General features: G+C 34.9%; 1 protein-coding gene across 2 annotated transcripts in view; it reads left to right on the top strand.

Annotated features, from left to right (window-relative positions):
- Positions 1–19,847, top strand: part of OTOGL (otogelin like) — a 171,469-nt gene that overhangs the window by 29,724 nt on the left and 121,898 nt on the right. For both annotated transcript variants that reach the window (XM_033221163.1, XM_033221162.1), the window contains exons 9-19: positions 123–250; positions 598–704; positions 6,321–6,427; positions 6,709–6,834; positions 8,096–8,204; positions 9,100–9,146; positions 9,609–9,754; positions 10,884–11,007; positions 12,358–12,535; positions 16,530–16,654; positions 19,544–19,753. In XM_033221163.1, coding sequence (XP_033077054.1) covers positions 123–250; positions 598–704; positions 6,321–6,427; positions 6,709–6,834; positions 8,096–8,204; positions 9,100–9,146; positions 9,609–9,754; positions 10,884–11,007; positions 12,358–12,535; positions 16,530–16,654; positions 19,544–19,753 — 1,407 coding nt within the window. The remainder of the gene's footprint in view (positions 1–122; positions 251–597; positions 705–6,320; positions 6,428–6,708; positions 6,835–8,095; positions 8,205–9,099; positions 9,147–9,608; positions 9,755–10,883; positions 11,008–12,357; positions 12,536–16,529; positions 16,655–19,543; positions 19,754–19,847) is intronic.

The following is a 19,847-nucleotide window of genomic DNA, read 5'->3' as shown; positions in this document are numbered from 1 at the left end:
ATAATGTTACTGAGTTTAATGTTTTGACCAGGAAGTTTGTGTTGAAGAACCATGTCTATGTTTGTGGAAAATGATATGATCACACCTGTTTGTGTGTGTGTGTGTGTGCTTGTGTAAAATAGAGGACTATACAGAAGACATCGCTATGTTTGCAAATAGTTGGTCGGTGCAAACTCCAGATGACACCAAATGTGTACGCACACCCTCAGATTTTCCAAATCCGTGCTCCAGTGGAATGCCAGCGTTTGAGGTAAATTTGATGTGAGAAATGTGGGCATGTCAGACAGAATACATGTATATCTTATTTGTATTATTAGCTAGGCATTTTAGTGTAAACACAATGTAATTTGAAAATATTATATCAAGGAAATGTAATAGGAAATCATTTCAATTTTAGAAATAGTGAATGTAGTGAATTTCATAAATGCAGTACTCATGAAAATAATGTAGTTAGAAAAATGTTGGTTAAAATGTATAAGTTATCATCTTTTTCCTTGTGAGAACTGAAAATTTTGCAAATAGATGTGTAAAAATAGTAGAAGACTATACACATACCATGAAATATATTCTAGTGACTGGCATCTTTTTTTTGCACAGGCAATCTTCTTCAAGTGTCAGATACTGTTGCAGTTTCCTTTTCTGAGCTGCCATGAGTACATTGATCCATATTTATATATTGCCAGCTGTGTTAATGATCTTTGCAAGTAAGCGAAATGATTTGTAGTTGTAATAAAATTTTCTTTATGCAAAAAGAAGACCCACAGCCACTTCTGTTACTTAACCATTTCAGCTGTTCACAAAATATTATGGGAAATGTAAAACGTAAACTACAAACAGCTTTTAAAAATTTGCTATATAACAGTCACAGTCTATTTTTTTTTATTGATACATAGTAGATGTACATACTTTCAGGGTACATGTGATAATTTAATACATTCATGTAATCAAATAAAGGGAATTGAGTATCTGTCACCTTAAATTTTTTTCTTTATGCTAGGAACATTCAAATTATTATCTTCTTGCTATTTTGAAATATACAATTGATTTATGTTAACTATAGCTCCCCCCCATTTATCTATCCAAACCAGGTCTTCTTTCTTCCTCATGTACATTGTACCCATAACTAATCTCTTTTCATCCCCCACCTCTCTGCTACCCTTCGTGGACTCTGGTAACCACCAATCTACACTCTATCTTCATGAGATTCACTGTTTTAGTTCCCAGATATGAGTGATATTTGTCTTTCTGTTTGGCTTATTTCACTTAACATAATGACCCCCCATTTCATCCATGTTGTTGCAAATTACAGAATTTCCTTCTTTTTTATGGCTGAATAATATTCCATTGTGTATATATACTACAATTTCTTTGTCCATTCATCCTCTGATGGACACAGGTTGATTCCATATTTTGTCTATTGTGAATACTTCTACAATAAACACAGGAGTGCAAATATCTCTTCCATATGTTGATTTTGTTTTTGGGGGGATGTATACTCCTTAGTGGATTGCTAGATTATATATGGATGGTAGTTCTAAATGTTTTACATAACCAGCATGGACAAAATACAGTGGCTCTTAAGCATTTTTATGCCATGAATCCCCTCTGGGAGTCGAGAGAAATTTATAGATCCATTTTAAAAACGGTGTTTGAAATGCATAAAATAAAACACGTAAGATACCAAAGAAAACTAATTCTAATAAAGTAGTTATCAAAATATTAAAAAAATGAGTTTCTGATATATATGCTTTTAACACACATTTAACTACTGCAGTTTGACATAGTGATTAGTGTAACCAGTGCTTTGTGAGTCTGCAACAATGGAAAATGAAAATAAAAAAATATGAAAAAAGGACATATGAGACACATGGTGACAAAGTCACAGATATTGCTAAGAACATTGTAATGTGTTACCTATAGGCATAATTGAAGGAAATGCTAAGTTTCCATTGGAGATTAGTGAAAATAAGCATGTAATATTTTTTCTACCTAAGGTCACAGATTCTTGCATTCTGTCTCAGGTTACCAACATCCAGGATAGGTGGTCGCACAAGCAACAAATTTAATGAGACTTATCATACTGTGTTCATGGATGATAGTTCAATGTAGAACCTACCATAAATTACCCACAATTAAAGTTTTTAAAAATTATTTTTCTTTCAAAACATTACAAGTATATGTGATTACTCATCTTCAACATTCAAGAGTATCTAAAGAAATTTTAATACATCGGCTGGGCACAGTGGCCCACGCCTGTAATCCCAGCACTTTGGGAGTCCAAGACGGGTGGATCACGAGATCAGGAGATGGAGACCATCCTGGCTAACACGGTGAAAGCCCGTTTCTACTAAAAATAGAAAAAATTAGCCGGGTATGGTGGCGGGGCCTGTAGTCTCAGCTACTGGGGAGGCTGAGGCAGGAGAATGGCGTGAACCCGGGAGGCGGAGCTTGCAGTGAGCCGAGATCATGCCACTGTACTCCAGCCTGGGCAACAGAGCAGACTCCGTCTCAAAAAAAAAAAAAAAAAAAGACATTTTTTAATACGTCTGTATATTTTATGAACCCCAAGAAGTATAAGTGATACATAGAAACTTTTAAAATGAAGAACCAGACTAGTTTTTAGTTTAGTAAAACCACTTAAATGACATCTTGAGTAGCTCTTTAAGAGGTTTATAAAAGGTGAGAACAAAGAGGAAAGGTTGAGGTAGTATGAAATTGTGTTATTTATAACTACTACTCTTTAATTAAATTGAAATTATTACAAAAATAATAAATATAATATTTCCCAGATACTAAAATAAGCTTATTTGTGACATCTCTTACTTTTGAATAGAGTACAGTTATACCTAGACTTACATGTATAGTCTCTAAATTTCAAGGATTCCTGAACTAATGCAGGAGCCTTGAAAGAGCCCCCGCTCTGCCTAAAATATTGGCTAGTGACCTTAGTATATATTTTTAAAAATTCTGTTCCCTATTTGGTTTCATTTTTAATTTAAGAGCTACTTGCTATAGCTCTCTTTTTTTTTCTCTCTTTTTTAAGGATGCCTGTAGGTAGGCCATAGTCCTTATTTAGCCATATATATGGAATTAAAAATTATTCTTATTCCACAGTGGCTCAGTCTTGGACTATTCTCCAATCATCTTTTCAACTGTCTTATCTTTAATATATTTAGCACCCATTTGTCAAGTAGTCTGAGATAAAATATTGTTTTGTAGGTCCAGGAAATTCATTCTTCATTTTTTAGTTCGGGATATTGTTTAGCTGCTTCAACAGCTAAAATGACTGTGACTTAAATTAAATAGAATGTTCATATTTCTCTTATATACAAATCCATGCTGGTTAGTGGTCTTGGATTGGCATTGTGGCTCTGCTCCATGAGTTTTCCAGTGACTGAGTGATCTTGTTGCTACATTTTTCCTTTTGTCAAGGGTATTATTTTCAATTTCATGGCCCAAACTGCATCACCACTATCATGTCCACATTTTAGCTCTTAAAAAGGGAGGAAAAAACCCCCAAAGGACTGGCATCTTTTGATCTGGAAGTTTCATGCAAGCTTCCACTTTTAACCTTTTGGCCAGAACTTGGATACATGGCCACACCTAGGTGCAAGAGAAGCTGAAAATGTTGTGTTTGTCTGGCAACCATCTACCTGGCAAAAACTTGGATGTTCTGATACTAAAAAGAAGGGGGAACTGGAGACAAAAATCAGTCTCTGCCACACCCACTTCATCTGAAATTTCATCATTGAGAAATTAGCATTTTTGTCTTTTGAAATTTTGATAGTGTTTAGACTTTGACTTTTGAAACTTTGATGCTTTCTCCAGGGAAAATAGTAGGATAGAGAAACAACTTGTACTGGCTGAAATCAGCTGACACCTTAAGAGATACCTTTGTGGTAGAGAGACTGGGTTTAGGGGCAAAGCAGGCGTGTAATACCAAAGGAAGGATATTATAATTAAGTGGACACTGATAAAGTGGAAGTGGGAAGCTGCCAGAGCCAGCATTTCACTCCCCTCAATATTTCATTCAGGGCCAGACCTATTTACATTCTTTCTTCTATTCTGTAGGAAATGAATGATTCTCTTCATTTCCTGTATTAGGGGACTGCATCCTGAGGGTCCCATCCCATAAGAATGAAAAAGTGAATTGGTTGAACACAGATTAATTTCCTGCTTGGGTTATGATAGTGTATTGAATTCAATTCAACATACATCTTTTGAGTATCTATTCTGAGCTGAGTATTTTTTCACCCCTTGGAGAAACAGAAAAAATTTACACATGATCTCTGTCCTAAAAACTCATATTCTAATAGGACAGATAAACAGGTCTCTAAAAATGACACAGTGCCCTAAATGCAAAGTGCTTTGGATGCAGAGGACAGAACTATTAACTTTATCAGAGACTGCCTACACAGGCTCCATGGAAGAGATAACGTTTGACTTGGAAACTTGCATGATACTCTACCAATCCTTGAACTATGCCCTCCTGTTTCTGCTTCTAAGAATGCCAAACCCAGCAGCAAGGAAATGGCTTTAATTTTGCCATGCCAAAGCCAATTGATGTGAAAAACAAGATTCTTTAATGTCCATTTTTCCTATTAAAGTTATCATTCAAAATGGAAAAAAAAATCTATTTTCCCCTTAGTAAATTATAATTTCTTTCTTTTTTTTATTTTTTATTTTTTTATTTTTATTTTTTGAGGCGGAGTCTTGCTCTGTCGCCCAGGCTGGAGTGCAATGGCCGGATCTCAGCTCACTGCAAGCTCCGCCTCCCGGGTTCACGCCATTCTCCTGCCTCAGCCTCCCAAGTAGCTGGGACTACAGGCGCCCGCCACCTCACCCGGCTAGTTTTTTGTATTTTTTAGTAGAGACGGGGTTTCACCGTGTGAGCCAGGATGGTCTCGATCTCCTGACCTCGTGATTCACCCGTCTCGGCCTCCCAAAGTGCTGGGATTACAGGCTAGAGCCACCGCGCCCGGCCTTAATTTCTTTCTTGATAATAATTTCTTTCTTGCTCAATTATTGTGCATTTTCATGAGGTGTCACATATTAATGTGCCTGTCATGATTCCTAGAATAACGTAGACAACACATGGTGAGCATTATAGCAATAGTTGCATTGAGTTGGAAAACCAATATTCAGTTCCTTTGCTAGCTTTTAAAACCACCATTAATGTAGGAAAGAATGCACATATTAGAAGGTAAATCATAAATGTAACGTCTTTCCAGGAATTTAGCAATTTTAGCCTATACTGTTTTGAAAAGACTTTTCTTGTTTGTAGGTTTAGAATATTTTCTGAGCCTCTGGAGTTTATATGCCCAGTCCTTTTTTCCTTCTAAAGCTCAGTTAATTTGACTAGATAAGCTGCAGGACTCCCATTACAGTAGCACAGGATAAGGGCAATTCGAGATGGTGGCTTTTACAATAGTGACACTGGAAATGTTAAGCCTCATAAAATGCAGCATTCTTAAGGTAATTATCTTCTAAGATATTTAACTATTCAATTTTGAGTTTGGATTGGCTTGAAAACAAGCCCTCTACCTTAGTGTAAATCTGTTTACTTGAAAAGCGCCTTGCTAATCTGCTTTGGGAATTTTCAGCGCTCTAATAAGAAATTATTTTGGGGGGAAGCTGCTGAAGTGATTATAAGAAAATAATTAAATATTATTTAGTCTTGGCAATGTTATAAAAATAATTAGCTTTAGTAATTTAAACTTGAAAGAATTCAAAATCCTCTTTTAAGTCTTAAGTTAAATGCCATTTATTCAATCTTTCAAACAACCCAAATGCCCATCTATGATAGACTGGATAAAGACAATGTGGCACATATACACCATGGAATATTATGCTTTAGATTCTTATTACAAGGATTGCTGAGGAACCATTAAAATACTTTTGAGTACTATAGCTTATTGGTATAGGTTTTATTCCAGTATGTGGACAATCAAGAGTATGATCTTTTGGAAACAGCTTTCATATTTATTGCTTTTGTTGTAATAGAATTTTATCTGTTTTAATGGGACTTATTCTAAAAGGCCTGGAATGTTGCGTGTGTGAGTGAAAAAATACATACACAGATTATGGGGAAAATGGCATAATTAAAATATAAATCTTTTTCATTATAGTATTCCTTTGGCTCAAGAGAAAAGTGACAAAAGTATTAAAATGCTTTGATAAAGATTATTTGTCTCTATTATTATTATTTTTATTATTATTTATGATTATTTTGCACTCAGAATTTCTAGGGATCAGGACCTCAAGTATGGTTTCTGTCAATATTTCCTATGTGATTCTGGTTCTGTCTTTTCACTTTCTAGAGCTGATGATGATGAAACTTATTGTCGAGCAGCCACTGAGTATGCTAGAGCCTGTTCTCATGCTGGCTACCCTATTCAAGACTGGAGAGATGACTTTCCAGCGTGCAGTATGTTTTTTTATTTCCCAAGCGTTGTGTACTTTCGCCAATTTTGGGTTAACCCTAGAACTCAAAACTCACTGTACTGCTGAATACTAATGAATTGCAAAGATTTGTTATTGATATAATTATATCTATGAACTTGCATACTTTTTGAAACAAGTATGCATTTTTTTGCAATTAAAAGTTATTTTTTGCAAATACTTTTTTGTAAAAAATACAATTATAATTTTTAAAAATAAATAGAGGCTAATAAAATTGACTTAAGTTCCCCTGTTTGCCCCTTTCAGCTGATAAATGTGATGATAGCTTTGTCCATCGGGACTGTATCAGTTGTTGTCCACCAACCTGCACATTTGAGAAGCAATGTCACGGGAGCAATCTCCATTGTCTTGATGGATGTTACTGCCCAGATGGTAAGTGCTTCATGAAGAAACCACGTGTGCACTCATGGAAACTAGTACCCAATGATCTAAGGATCACATCTTCGTTTTTCTGTCCTCTCGCAGGACATTAGACCTATTGGAATTTTCTGTTCTTGTAGAATTTGGTCCTTGAAGTGACGAGGAGGAATGGCTACTTTTCACTGATAAAATGGTCATTACTTTTTAAAGTTCCCAGGAAATTTGGAATCTATGGTCCTGAAGTTACCCATGAGAAATCTTTTGTTCTATCAATAGTTAATGGTATTTAACAATTTATATGACTTCACTTTTTAAAAAAGGAAAGGAAGTTTGAGAGAAAGCCCTCACATTTTTCTAGCACAAGATTTAGTATTGATATAGTTTTAATATTTGAAATGAAAAGTAACTTAGCAAGTCAGAGAGGTAGGATTTAAAATTAGGAATGAATCTGCCATACTGATAGCTGTTTCTAAAGAACGCCGAGGATTTACTCAAACCCTTTTATTTTTACAGATTAAAAAAATAGAATCACAGAGATAAGTGATTTTCCCAATATTCTCATTAACTGAGTGAGGATTACTTGGAACCAGATCTGTTTGGCCTCTGTTCATTGTTCTGTTAGTGCTACTCAAAGTATGGCAGACCAATCCTAGTTCGAGCTGTTTGTGACCTGTCAATGACAGGATAAGGCATTTGCCCCAGAATGTAAACTCAAGCACCAAAATAAAGTCAGTGCTTTCTTCTACAGTCTTACCATGAAAAAGGTCAGCTGAATGAAACAGTGTGATTCATGGCTGATTTAAGTTCTGGTTCAACCTCCTTTACTTGTTGGAGAGAAGTAACAAATGCATTCCCATGGTCTTGGACATTTGAGGAGCCGTACCTAGCTCTTTATGATTCTGTGTGACAGTGTAAATCTTTCTCATCATGGAATGAACAGAAACTAAACTAAAAATGTACTTTTTCCCGCCTTCTCTCCCTTCCTCCCTCAAATGCAAGGAAACACTCTTTGGTTTCCTTTATTCTGTATGGTGAACCTTAGGTTTTTGATGGCAAGTCATGGGATAAGAAAATTGAAAACTACTGAAATAGATCCTTTGAGGTAGCTACTGCCTAAGAGTCAGGTTGTCAGTAATCCCACTGAAAGTAAAGAAATTTGTATTTCCAGCACCACGAGTAGGTGTTCAACAGAAGTTGGTTGAATTTTTATATTCAAGAAATCCAATTTGTATTATTTCTTTTGAAATTTTGGTGTGTATTTCTTCTCAACTAGGCCTCATAATGGACAATGGAACTTGCATCTCCTTGGAAAATTGCCCGTGCAGTTTTCATGGATTAGCTTATTCAGTTGGTTCAAAAATTGAACAAGAATGTACTGAATGGTATGTGATCAATGTACAGCCAATTATTTCTGGGTACTTGGCTAGTTGACAACTTTACCATGACAGATGTTTAAAGGAATATACTCATTACTAATTAGCTTCCCCAAATTCCAACACAAAACTTGCATTTTATTTAAACTCCTTGGGGGAAGGGAAATCTGTATTTCTTTTTATGATGGAATTCTTATCACTTACCTTGGTAATTCTATTAACATCTTGTATCCACATGATGAGTCTGTTGCATTTTCTTATCATTTTTAATCACTAATTTGCACATACTTTTAGAACTTGATGGTGCTTCTGGGCTTCTCTGTTTCATACTGTAAAACATGACTCTCCAGGTCACCAATTTGTGGTCCATGATTAGAAACATTTAGAATTCCATATTAAATTTGCTAACTAACACTGTTGGCAGACATGAAATCCCTGCAGGACAGTCCTAAAAGGAAACAGAGGTCTAAATGTTGTCAGATGCTTTTCCCTTTGGTGTCAGTGTATACAGCTGAAGTGTAATAGGATAACTAACCACGTTCTCAGATGCTGATTCTGTTTCTGTTTTATAGGTACTCTGCTTTTGTCCTCTAAAACTCATACCTATGTCAGGGTGGAAGGTAGAATTTGTCTGACACAAGAGGAGATCTCTTCTCTCTTTTTAATATCCGTTGATCTTCACCATAGTCAGTGATTTTTACGTATGATACACAAGAGATAATAATTTAGGTGCCAGCCAGCTCAAAATTACCAGTCAATTGAACTTTTGCAGATATGTTTTTTAAGTCAGATTATTCTGAACCTATAAACATGATATACTTTGCTACATTAATCAATACACTGATGCAAACATTAATACAGTTTCTCTATGCCAATAAATTAACATTTTTATAATTTATTTTAGTGTGTGTTTTGGTGGAGTTTGGAACTGCACTGAGCATGACTGTCCAGGTAATCTTTTAAAATGTTTTTATAGAGAATGTTTCAAATTTCTTTAAATTGGGGAGAAAGATAGCACTGATCTTTATGAAGACATCTCATATATACCAGGGGCTATAATAATCTGTAAATGCAGTTACTCAGAGGATACATGGAAAATTGAGCAAATGATAGCGTTGAGTGGGCAACTTTGGTAAAACTTTATTAAAATAGTGTAAATATTATAAAATCTAAAAAAGTATGTAGAATAAATATCATTTTATAAACATTAAATTAAATGGGTTAATATAATTTAGTCTAGTAAGTTTGTCAAACCAGCAAATTTTAAACAAACACAGTAGGTGTTCAAAGTTTTGATGCATGATTATTTACCCTAAGTTGATCTGCTTTTAAAGGATTAACCTAATCATATCATCCTCCTCCCTCTCCTCCTCTATCTCCACCTCCTTTTCTTTATCTTTGTTTTTTTGGTAGTTCAATGCTCAGTTGTAGGTGATTCTCACTTTACAACTTTCGATGGTCGACATTATTCTTTTATTGGCATGTGCCAATACATCCTCGTGAAAGGAACTGGAAAAGATAAATTCACTGTTACTTTACAGAAAGCTCCCTGTGAGCAGGTAAGAACATTTCAAAATGACCAGAGGAATATGGAGTCATTGATTTTTACTTAAACTTGATTTCATACTAAGAATTGTAACATGAATGGATATGGCTATTTTCTTTAAAACTGAGATGATGTTGATTATTACGATTCATCATTATTCTACATATTAGAAAGAAGCATTGATGATTATTCTATGACATACCATTGGTTACATGACGCATCTTGATCTCAGAGATATTAAGCTATGAAAACAAGTATGTCTTAGACTAAATACTATATATTTAATTGCATTTTCTTTTTAAAAAAGTAGTGTTTGTACGTAGTTTTTTGAACATTTTATGCATGATTGTACAGTGAATCCAAGTTTTTTATTTACTTAAATCTAGCTATTTTAAAGAGATTATTTTTGACAGTTTTGAACTGATTTCATAGCATTCTAAACAGATTTGAATTTCTTAACATATTGGAATATTTATTTATTTAGATCTTTTCTTGAAACAGTAAACTCATCAATAATTTCTAAATAAAGAAATCCAGGTCTTTCATTCATCTCTCTAAAGCAGGTAGTCAAAATTTTGCCAAAATATTTAAGTTTCTAGTTTTATTCTAATAGAAAATAATTATTTCCAACAAAAATTCTGAACTGCTTTATTTGCTTCTTTTCCAGTCTTATTTTTTCTGTGTAATATATTAGAGTCTGAATTAACTTTCTGTGTAGAAGTCTAATTCTTTTGGTTCTTTGCTTTACTGACTTTTTATGTCTAATACGCCAGTTGAATGAATTTAGAGAGATACTTTACATGCCATGGAAAACATAACTATTGGTACTTTACTGAAAGACTTTAATTTAATGTTCTAACTAGAATGTATGTATACACATGATATATTTAATGTACTATATAAAGTTATATTTTATTAGGAATGGGGCTACATAAAACGGGTTATGTATCAACTACTTTATTACATTACTTATACTCAAGCCTTTTATATATTAGAAATTCTAATTTATATGTATTCTCTTTCTTTTTTGTTCTCTCCTCTCTCTTTCTCCCCTTCTGCCATCTCCCTCTCTACCTTCCTATCTCTTTCTATGACTCTATCTCTCTCCCATTCCTTTCATTGATAATTTGATTTTTATGCAGAATCTTGGCTTGGTCTGCCTTCAGTCTATAACTCTGATTCTGGAGGATGATTTTAACAAACAAGTGACCCTTGGTAGGGGAGGACAAATTCTCACTAGTCCTAACCAAGGCTTCAACCTGAATGGTAAGAAACAATGCTAGTAGTGTACTTTCTTTACATTAAAAAAAAAAAACAACACACACACACCAACAAAATGGGATCTTTCCCCAATGTTAGGCTGACTACCTAACATTTACTGAGTTCCTGTGTGTCACCAGGCCATCAGCTACAGATAATGATGATAATCATGTTTATGGGACCTAGTGTTTACCTCAAGTGACCTAGACTTTGGAAGGGAAGAGAGACAAGCAAGCAGCCACTTACAATAAAATGTGATAAACTCAAAGACATACATAAAGACTTTGGGAGTGTAAAATGAGGTGCAGCTCACTCAGCCCTGGAGAAGGGTGTACTGAAATGGTCAGGAGTGTTTTCTGAAAGAGGTTATTGTACAATGATTGTCTCATTGAGCATTTAAGGATAAGGAATTGCCGGGTTGAAGGGGATGGGGAAAATGTTTCATGTAGATCAAGGAGGTGTCAATTTTTGCAGCATATTTAGGGGGAACCAGAACTAGATTGGTATTCCTACAGCAGAGACAGGGTAAAGGAGAATGTCTGAGTGTAGGTAAGGATGAGAAAGGCTTGCGGAGGAGGCATTTTACATTGTGAATTTCTAGGGCAGGTCCTGTTCATGCCTGCATTCCAGCATAGCCGTTAATAACACTCTCACTCTCAAAAATGTCCTGATTTATCTTACACATCGCATGCTCGCACTACTCAGGTGTCAGGCTAGGGAAGTTGAACTTGATATGAATCAAATATGTAATTGTCATTTTTGACCATTTTTATTTACAAAGAGGGCAATCTCATGGTTCAACCGAATAAATGGTAAGTTTTTAAGGAGGTTTTTTTATTTTTTATTTTTATTTTTTTTATGGTAGATGACTATGACAACAGTGTAGAAGTGACTTTGAGAGTTGCTAGACAGGAAACATGGACAACAGTTAGGACGTTATAAAAGTAAGGCATGCAAGGAATGAGGAGGAGGTCATCTAAGGCAGTAATGATAGAGATGGAGAGAAGAAGACAGATTGAAAAAACGTTGAGGACAAAAGCCTGAACTTGGTAATGAATTGGATTTCAAATGTCTAAGGACTGCCTCCTTCCTTGTGAGATGCTTGCAAATTGAAAGTATGTGTTGACCTGAAAAAACTATTAAAAATGGCTACTAAGGGAGAAAAGGAGAGGAATAGAAGGGAAAAAAGGCAGCCATGGGTGGCAAAGATTGGCCCTGAAGCACAGGCAGGAACCACTAGCCTGCCTCCCCTGCTTCCCTTGTATCTGGGGAGGAGAGTCCTGGTGGTGTACCCTAGCATTTCAGAACATCGTCTGTGAATGTCAAAGCTGATTTACATATGTTCTTTTCCTGCAGGTGTTGTTGAAATTCAAACTCTGTCATCCTTATTTATACTTCTAAGAACCACATTTGGTTTAAAGATTCTGTTTGCTATTGATGGGGAAAGAATTTATATTCAGCTCACTAGTGCATGGAAAAGAAGAACGTTAGGTCTGTGTGGCACTTTTAATGGGAACATAAGAGATGATTTTCTGTAAGTATGATTTCTGCATAGTTAACATAACTTGATGACTGATCATTTAAAGGATATAAATTCATTAAAAATGTTTACTTAACTAATAATAGGTTAGCTGTCATTATTCCAAGAGATTTACATAGGTCATCATATTTAAAATGTAGAGCAATCTCTGATTAATATGTTTATTTTATGGATAAGGAAACTAACCAAGGTCTCAAAGTGGCAAATAAATCATTCAGGATCACTTAGCTCACATGTAGTGGAGCTGGGCTTTCGATTTAGGCAGTGTGGTTCAGCTATGCTCACTGCTCCCCGCTATTCTCTTTTCTACCCCTATCAACCTTAACGTATTTTATTTTTGAAACATTGCTGCCTAAAAACAAAAAAACAAATAAACAACAACAAAAATAACAGCTCAATATCATTATGCATTAGTGGTAGTGAATGATACTCTATAAATATTGATATCATTTGGTATTATTAATACCTCTAAAGCAACATTTTTTTATCTTGCTAGATATTGTGATTGTTAGTGTTTCATTGGAAGAGAAACAACAATATATATTTGTACCCCTTGTATTAACCAGGTACTTTTCACCTATGTGTGAAAAGAAGCAGTTTATAATTTAGTGTAAATGCTTTGCACACTTATTATCATGCTAAAAGCACAATGGGAGCAATTTAAGCAGTAGGCCATGGTTCTCATCCTCACGGAGCTTTGTGTTGCAGATCAGGAGAGGATAACAACCTTTAAGAAATATGTGGAATCTAAAATAGTTGAAATCACAGAAGCAAAGTATTATAGAATGGTGTTTGCCAGGGGATAAGGGTCGGGGTGGGAGTATGGGAGGGTGTTGGTCAAAGGGTACAGAGTTTCAGCTAGATAGGATGCGTAAGTTTGGGAGATGTTTTGAGATCAATTAATTATATAATGACTATAATTAATGTAACACGTACTTGAAAATTGCTAAGAGAGTAGGTGTTAAAAGTTCTCATAACAAAAAATAAGAATGTGAGGTGATGGACATGTTCATTAGTTTGATTTAACTATTTCACAATGTATACCTCGGAACATCATGTTGTAGTCTGTAAATGTACATAGTTTTTTTTAAGCTATACCTTAATTTTAAAAATAGCTAAAAAATGAATATTTAGTATTAGGCAAGGATCAATTAACTATATATATATATCAACTATTATATATATAAATCAACTATATATATATAAATACTGAGGTGATTCTAAAAATTAAGTGTTGGGGTTTTTGATTATGGCTCGAAGAACAATAGAGGGTTCATTTTGGGCTGGGCAGCCAGGGGACATTTCATGGAGAAGCTACTCTCCAAATACTGTTTTGTTTCTTTTTTCTTAAATTTAATTTTATTTATTTTATTATTTTTTTTTTATTTTACGTTAAGTTCTGAGATACATATACTGAACGTGCAGGTTTGTTACATAGATATACATGTGCCATGGTGGTTTGCTGCACCTATCAACCTGTCATCTAGGTTTTAAGCCCCGCATGCATTAGGTATGTGTCTTAATGCTCTCCCTTCCCTAGTCCCCACCCACTGACAGGCCCGGGTGTGTGATACTCCCCTCCTTGTGTCCATGTGTACTCATTGTTCAACTCCCACTTATGAATGAGAACATGTGGTGATTGGTTTTCCGTTCCTGTTATAGTTCCCTGAGGATGATGGTTTCCAGCTTCATCTATGTCTTTGCAAAAGACAAGAACTGATTCCTTTTAATGGCTGCATAGTACCACATTTTTTTTAATCCAATCTATCATTCATGGGCATTTGCATTGGTCCCAAGTCTTTGCTGTTGTAAATAGTGCTGCAATAAACATATGTGCTTTTTAAAAAATCACTCTTGCACATACTCTCCTTCCTGCTCGGGTTCTCTCCTGCTCCTCATCTTTCTTGTGACCTCGCATTTATTGTTCACCCCAATTCAGACATTATTTGCCTCAAAAAGCTGATTCATGTCCCACCATACGAAGTTAAATCTGACAATGTGTTATCTATGAAAATTTATTGTTTATCTGTCTGGTTTCTTGTCTTGTTTATCTGTTAGGGCTTTGAGACTAAGAGTCATGTCCTTGGTCTTTGTATTCTTAGGAACTAGCATAGAACCTCACATATAGTGGACAGTTAATTGAACTGAGGTAGAATGTTTAGTGGGGTATCAGGAAGATAGTTTGGATGAGCAAGGAGAACTGGCATTTAAAATTTTTTAAATTTTAATTTCTTGTATCTTATCTCCTTGTCTTCCTGTACCTTGTTTTTTAGGTAATTTAGTTTTTTGTTTTATTTATTTGTAGGTCAAATATTGATGTCTTCACCACATTTGAGAAACAGAAACTACATTAAGTGGCTTGGCTATGATGTTCAGAAAAGACATTATTCCCGCTTTCTCTTCTTTATTTGTCAGAATGGGTCAGCAGTCAATGTTTAAGAAATGGCAGATCTGTCTGCCTCTTTCTAAGGCACCAGTCTCTGCCACATATAAACATTTAGGTGTGATAAGAGTACAGGATGATATTTCAGAGTCAGAGATAACTTGTGAACAGTGTTTAGCTTTCCAACTTAAGTAGTTAAAATTCTTTCTTCACAAAGATTAATGTGAATATGCAGGCACAGTGGAATAGAAAATATTAATTACTTTAAAACGTATTTTGTATGCCTTATTATAGTAAGTCGACTATGGTGAGCTGAAAGGTTATTTTATAAAATGAAAGACAATAAATAGGTCCACATTTTAGCTCCTATTTTTAAAATTTATTGTTTTAAACTAAACTAAATGAAATCAGAGAGCCAAGCTCCAAGTTCCACCTGGAAACCTTGACTACAAGTATCACCCTGACCTATTTTATTGTCCTTCAAAGGAGCGGAGAAAGAAGGAAGGGGAAAGAATGAGAAGAAATAAACTAGCACAAACCATGCAATTACTTTGAGTCTCAGTGTTCTTAAATAAACAAAACGAGATTTTGTACTAGGGTGTTTGTTGTGGTTCTTTACTGTTATGGGCTAGTTTGATTTTGAGGAACAGGAAAAGGAAAGAAGGATGAAACGGTGGCGAAAAGGAAATGGCATGTGTTGCTCCCTTTTTTTGTCCTCTCTGTCACTCTGTTGAGCAACTCCAGTGAAAATAGTTCATCTATAAGGACACTAGAGAAAGCTGAGATAATGCCTACTCTTCCACTTAGCCGTAGTGGAGGAGTTAACAGTCAGGGTTGTGGTGTGGTCAAAAACTTCCTGCGGGAGATCTAGTTCAACCTGATTCCCTAAGAAGTCTTGACAGTGTCTGGCACATTGTCCAATAGGGGTTGTCACTTAATAAATGTTGGTTGATGAATTAATACATCAGAATGGCTGCTGGGGGTGGAATTGCAGTGTTTGTCTCCTAAACACTGTTGTAGTTTTAAGATAGATGTTTTTCATTTGGTTTGCTCACTTCATAATGGAATCTTGATATTTCAGATCTCATAATGGAAACTGAAATATTGAACTGGATATATAGACTCTTTATATTTTGAGATATTTGTCTTTACTTTGAAAATAATCAGGTGAAATACCCACACTAACTTCCCCACGTGCACCCTAAACTATACACATGCTAAAGTTTTGGTTGTGTGAATGTGTATGGTTAAGTCAGGGAAAACTGGGTTTGAATCGTGGCTTGGATACTTATCAGCTTAGTGTAATTTAATATTTCTCTGAGCTTCTGCTTTGCTTTCTCTGTAAAATGGGGAGAAAAGATATTTTTCTTATAAGGTTGAGATGAAGATTAAATAAAATCATGTATGTCTACAATTTGGTACATCATAAAATGTTAGTAATATGGAGCTTAATACCGTTGTACTTTTATTAAACTGGTAGAAAATTTCAAGCTCTAAGATTTCCTTGTACATTATGAAAAATAGTATTCTCTTATTTAAATATCTGAAGGATATGAACAAATAAATGAGAGATACATGAAGGTGAGCATTATCTTTGCTTTCTAGTTCTCCATCAGGCATGATAGAAGGTACACCACAACTTCACGCAAATGCGTGGAGAGTTTCTTCTACCTGTTTTGCACCTGTTCATGTCCCAGTGGTGGACCCCTGTAACATCAATCAACAAAACAGTAAGTTTTGCATGTAAACTTCCTTTCTGCTGTAAACTTACGGAAAAGTTCTATGTATTACTATAATTTTATAAGATTAGATGGTGAGTTTAAATTCTGATTTTCTTCATTATGGTAAAGTCAATGCCATTCCTCATGTATTTTTTTTTTTTTTGCTTAATATTATGCCTTTACATATGTCTTTTTATGTAATCTAGGTTGTTTTTTAAGAACCTGACAAGGACATTTATTTCTTATTTTTCATTCATAAATTTTCGTATTTTAGGTGTTTAAAAACCCCTTGTTTGCAGATGTGGACTAGTATTTGGAAGTTTTCAGAGTCTTTAAATGCTAAAGAAAAGCCTCTGGGAATCCTCTGAGAATGCTGTGATAGTCCAGGGATGTGCGATGTCAGTTATTACCATCTCATTACAAGTTCCTCCTCATAGCATATATTATGGCTTTATAAGCAGGAAGCCAGTGATCCAAAGAGGCTTTGTGCCATCAAGTGGGCAACAATATGAGATGGTCATGCTCCAGAGTTCCAATTTGTAATGACAGGGCAACTCACATGCTAAGAATTTTTGATTGCATTTTTTAAAACTAAAGCCCCAGCAAACCATGTTAAAGTCTAGTTCACTTTGCAATAAAAAAGATATACATGTGTATATTCAAATGGAAGATATACACAAGGCATACACATATATGTAATTGTGAAAAAGTTAATGTACATGCTTAAATATTCTTATAATTTTATTTTTTCCTTTAATCATCTTGGCTAGTTCACTATTTTGATGTAGTTTTTAAAAATACATTATTCATATTGGTTGAGCATTCATAAGAAGCTAGCAGTTTATGGATTATGTAGTGGTTTTTGGGAGGATTCTGTTGATTGCCATATTGTTTTTATTATTAACATGGAATTCTGGTATGCTGGAAAGAGCACAAGATACTTTTGCTCTTTGTGCTGTCTATTTTTTTTTTTTTTAATCTAAGCCAGCTTTTCAACTTGAAGAAGTTTGGTAACCTCTTTGATCATTTTTCTTATCTATAATAACAGGGCTAGACTAGAGTTTTTTGGTTTCATGAATGACTACTTTTAATCTCATTCCCATTTAACAATACCTTCCTCCATTCTGTCCCCAACTTTCAACTAATCTACTCTGCCTCCTTCAGCTACTCTTGTTTGGTTTGTTTCTTTCTTGGTTTCTTCCTGGATATTGTAACAACTTTATTTTTTATTTTTTAACAACATGTTAAAGTTGAAGTAGGGTTCAATTGATAAATTCAGTTTCCCAGTGGTCATTTTTTAGTTACCTCCTTTATTTTATGCTATTTTGCTCTATTTTCTACCACTTTTCTTCCCATACCCCATGTCTTTTATATATATATGAAACTGAAATATTGAACTGGATATATAGACTGTTTATATTTTGAGATATTTGTCTTTACTTTGAAAAGAATCATGTGAACTACCCACACTAACCTCCCCGCATGCACCCTAAGCCCTACACATGCTATATACATGCATATATATTTGATATTAGCTTTTTTTTTAGCTTTACTATGAATTGTGATTTTTAAAAAACAATTTCAAATAGGTAAATTCAGGAAGATCCCGAAAGAAAGGAAAATAAATAGACACAAGTCAATAACTCTGATCTAGATTCTAAAGTGTATTTTGTTTTCATGAGGATCTTCTTTAGTTATCCTTAACTTGTCAGTGGAATATACTTTGATCTACAAATTATTAGGCCTTTTTGGTGGATTACTTTGCTCTTTCAGGATCCTTGGCATTAAGAATATATATTTAAACAGTATACTGCTATATACTGCTATAGTTTAAGTCATTTGTTTTATATACATATACATACTGAATGCAAAAATATCATACTTGAGCAATTACCATGTTTTCTTACCAATACTAAATATATGTAATATACTCAACAAAATAAGTTCAGTATAATTCCTTAGTAGTGAAAAAACTGATCTCCAACAGCTTATCTGGTCTGTCAAAGGCAATGACAATGAAAAGATTGATTAATTTTATCTGTTAGGAAACCGATGCAAACTAGGTCCACTATATCAAGAAACCACAAACCTACCCTCTTTCAGAAAGATGGAATCTGAATTGTTTTGTCAAACTTGGTTACTTCTATAAAAGATTGTATACGATAAGTCATTCTCAAGGGAAAAATCAACAGATTTCAAGAAATGATTACACAGATGTCCTCCCCTCCCCAGGTGATTTTATAGTTATATCTCATGGCCTTTAGCATATACCCGAATCCCCAATTTCTATTCATTATTCACTTATTCATTCATTTATAGATTTATTTATCAAACATTATCGAGCATCTAATATCTGCCTGGCATTGTACACTGTGCATTGTGCAGACATTGAGTTCAATGACTATGTGGCATCTGACACATTACCATCCATTTCAGAGACTCCACTGAAATGAGATCACTCCCAATTCTTCCTAGACAATTGTGTATTACACAGAGTTGCCATAACATCCACAATATAGAACCACTTTATTTTGTGTGGATGTCTGGAAATAAGCCTCCCAATACGCCCCAATTCTTTATAGTAGGTTTCCTAAGATGATCCTCATGCAATGGGATGGTTGAGGCCGTTGCTTCTCTCAACCCTTCTGTTGCTCATGCTATTCAGGTACAATACACTATTGTTTTTCCTAAAAGACTGTTGAATATGGATTAAGTGCTCTTACCAATATTATAAAAAAAAATAGTGTAAGCTGAAATTGTTCACTCTTGTATTATAAGTAATATGCACTACAGTATATTTCTGAGAAAGTGAAATGCTTGGATAATTCTGGAACTTGATACTTAGGGGTAAGATCTGAACTGTTAAATAAGATGCTAATGGGGCTCTTTGTCTATTAGTTGGGTATGCAGCACACTGTGATGTCATCCACCAGGAGCTCTTTGCTCCTTGCCACATCTATATTAGCCCTGGCCTGTACTATCAGCTCTGCCGCCATGATGCATGCAAGTGTGGAAGCTCCTGCCTGTGCAATGCTCTTGCCCACTATGCCTACCTCTGCAGCCAGCATGGTATTCCCATTGATTTCAGAGCTCAGATTTCTTTCTGTGGTGAGTACAACAGCACAGTAAAGACTATCAGATAATACCTTAGAGACCTCTATGTTTGTAATGACTGCTTTTATTTTTTAAATGAAAGGTCGAT

The sequence above is a fragment of the Trachypithecus francoisi genome, unplaced genomic scaffold (assembly GCF_009764315.1).
Source record: "Trachypithecus francoisi isolate TF-2019V2 unplaced genomic scaffold, Tfra_2.0 Lachesis_group11, whole genome shotgun sequence".
NCBI lineage: Eukaryota > Metazoa > Chordata > Mammalia > Primates > Cercopithecidae > Trachypithecus > Trachypithecus francoisi.
This window is presented reverse-complemented; position numbering and strand designations above follow the sequence as displayed.